The sequence below is a fragment of the Gossypium hirsutum genome, chromosome A12 (assembly GCF_007990345.1).
Source record: "Gossypium hirsutum isolate 1008001.06 chromosome A12, Gossypium_hirsutum_v2.1, whole genome shotgun sequence".
Taxonomy (NCBI): domain Eukaryota; kingdom Viridiplantae; phylum Streptophyta; class Magnoliopsida; order Malvales; family Malvaceae; genus Gossypium; species Gossypium hirsutum.
The window spans coordinates 22,881,823-22,884,338 of record NC_053435.1 but is presented as its reverse complement, the minus strand read 5'-3'; the positions used below and the strand labels follow the sequence as shown (position 1 = coordinate 22,884,338).

General features: G+C 33.5%; 1 protein-coding gene across 1 annotated transcript; it reads right to left on the bottom strand.

Annotated features, from left to right (window-relative positions):
* Positions 1 to 424: 424 nt before the first annotated feature.
* LOC107925305 (uncharacterized) lies at positions 425 to 1,418 on the bottom strand. The gene is made up of 2 exons (XM_016855965.2): positions 832 to 1,418; positions 425 to 740 (listed from the first exon to the last, which is right to left on the bottom strand). The coding sequence occupies exons 1-2, from the start codon at positions 1,226 to 1,228 to the stop codon at positions 661 to 663; spliced, it is 477 nt and encodes a 158-aa protein (XP_016711454.1). The 5' UTR covers positions 1,229 to 1,418; the 3' UTR covers positions 425 to 660.
* Positions 1,419 to 2,516: the final 1,098 nt, after the last annotated feature.

Below are 2,516 nucleotides of genomic sequence, written 5' to 3'. Positions count from 1 at the left end.
TACACAATCAGTACTTGTGTAGACTAGAAAAGGAGAGTCTCAAGAATGAGGTCCGAATGGAGATGGAACACAATTAAATCTCGATAAATACAATGTTTGAGTTTCGATCATTACAGGTATACCCTCACAAGTTAACATCTAAAGTGTGTTAAGATCTTAGTGATTGAAAATATTCCATAGTACAAATTTAGTTTGTTGGGTTTGAACAAACAAAAGCATATGTGACTGAAACTCGTAACCGCGATATTAATGGTACAGCTAAAAAGAGAATACAAGGTAGGTGCCGTACTCAGTTTGATGTTCAACAAATTGTCTTTAATTCTGTCATGCATTTAAGCAAATTATAAACATAAAACCCTTTTTACTCCACTTTCACCAAAGCTAATGATTAATTTGTCTGCCCATGAATGAAAGTTAAGCTCAATTTCGTCAAGAAGAAGGTTCTCCATTAAAGAAACAAAAGAAAAAGAAAAGCTGCTAGTACAGGGCTACAACAGAACAGAAACTAAATAACTTAAAAAAAGTAAAAATTGGGTTTCTTTCATTTTTAAATTTCTAACCAAACATCATAATGATTGTTGTTTTTTTTATGTTCGGTTACATTGAAGACACAACTCTCGTTCTCAGTAGTTAAACATGAAACGAGCATCCATGACATACTCATGAACTTTGCCTCACGGTACAAGCAACCACCTGCGCCCATTGCCTCAGCTTTGTCTTCACTATCTGTGGTTTATCACCTTTACCAACAAAAATAAATAAAATCAGAAGAGAAAAAAATTCCAACGAAACCAGGCTCATATCTGAGTTAAATTTCAAGTTATTTCTTACCAGGGCCAAAGATGGCGTGGGGGCTACCTATAGCTGATGAAATGCTATCACAATCCGATGCAGCCGAAGGAGACGAGGCATACTTTGAGATGGTGTGGTTGTAGTTCTTGTTAACTGCTTGGTAAAGACCAAGAGCTGGCAAAGTATTCGACAAGCGTTGATCTATCTCTAGGGAATCAAACCCAAATCCTAACTCAATACAAGCCCTGAGTTCATCAAGGTCTTCGTCTGTTACACTCTTGCTTCGCCGGTTCTTGCTCTTTCCTTTTCTTCTAAGCCATGCTTCGTTACGGATGATGTCGGGTGACCAGGATCGCTGCTTATAAAGCGGAAGCGGTGGTTTCAGTGCTGCTGGAAAGGGAGGAGGAGGTGGCGGCTCATGATCAGGATAGGACATGGATTCAGCTGGCCCGAGGAGGTCCACAGGGACCTCGCCCGCCCGGTCGAGGAGCTCTATGGCTGGGGTGGGTTTGGGGTATAGATTTAGAAGTGAAGAAGGGAGGTTAATGGTTGATGAGATATAAATAAGGTGATGAGATGGGTGGCCAAGTGGAGTTATGGGACAGGTGGTGAAGCTGATGGCCTCCGGATTGGTAGTTAACTGAGTTTCCTCGTAATTTATAAGATACCAACATAATAATATATATAAATTATGCCATACGTTATAGGTGAAAAAATAATTATATAAAAATATATAATTAACTCAAAAGATTGAATTTGGACACAATTGAATTTAAATGTCTTAATGTAATTATATTCATCTAATTTGATTTATATATATATAAAATTGAAAAACATAAACACTGTTATAATAAAATTTATTGTTTTAAACTTTTGGTTTTTTTAGTAGTTAATTCATGATATCAATTTTATAAAGGGTGTTATAAGTAACAAGATTATGGATACACTTATGATGTGGGTGAAAATTTTGTTATGTAAAAAATATTTATTAAAATTTTATGTAAGAATAAAAAATGAAGCTTTTGTTGAATTAGTAAAATTGAGTTTCAAAGCTATAATGTTCTAAGTTCAAATATCATATATGTGTGTTTTTTTATTAATTTTTTATTAAAAAAATAAATTAAAACATTCTTAAATAATATAATTTATTTTTAAAAAAATTGACTTTTTAGTTATTTCTAACTAAATTTGTGTCTGGTTGACTTGTGATACTAAATTAGTGAATGAGTTTTTTTATACATACAATATTAAGGGTGGGGATGGGGTAACACAATTTGATCCCTTGCCAAACGAGTGTTTGACAAGAACTTTAATCAGTGCTCCATATTAGTCAAGACTCGGTGAAGGGTTTTAAATATAACTTAACTAAATTATGTCGCACCTACAATGTAGGTGAAATAAATAATAAAAATATTTTTAATAGTTAAATCATGTATAGAGTAGTAATGTAACCTCTCCAACCCGGCTTAGACGTTAAGCCCAAATTCGAAAAATTACATTGGCCACCGAAATGGCCTAGCAAAACTATCGGATTTTAAAATAAGTTGTTTAAAACGTTTGCTTTAATTTTTGAAGAAAACTTAGCATGTTTCAAAAAGATTACAATTTAGTTTTCAAAATCGGTTGATCTTAATGACTATTTTGCAAAAGTTGAATTCTAGTTTTTTATAAATATATGTATTGTTCAAACCCCATTTACATAGTCAAACATTGGAAAAGTGATA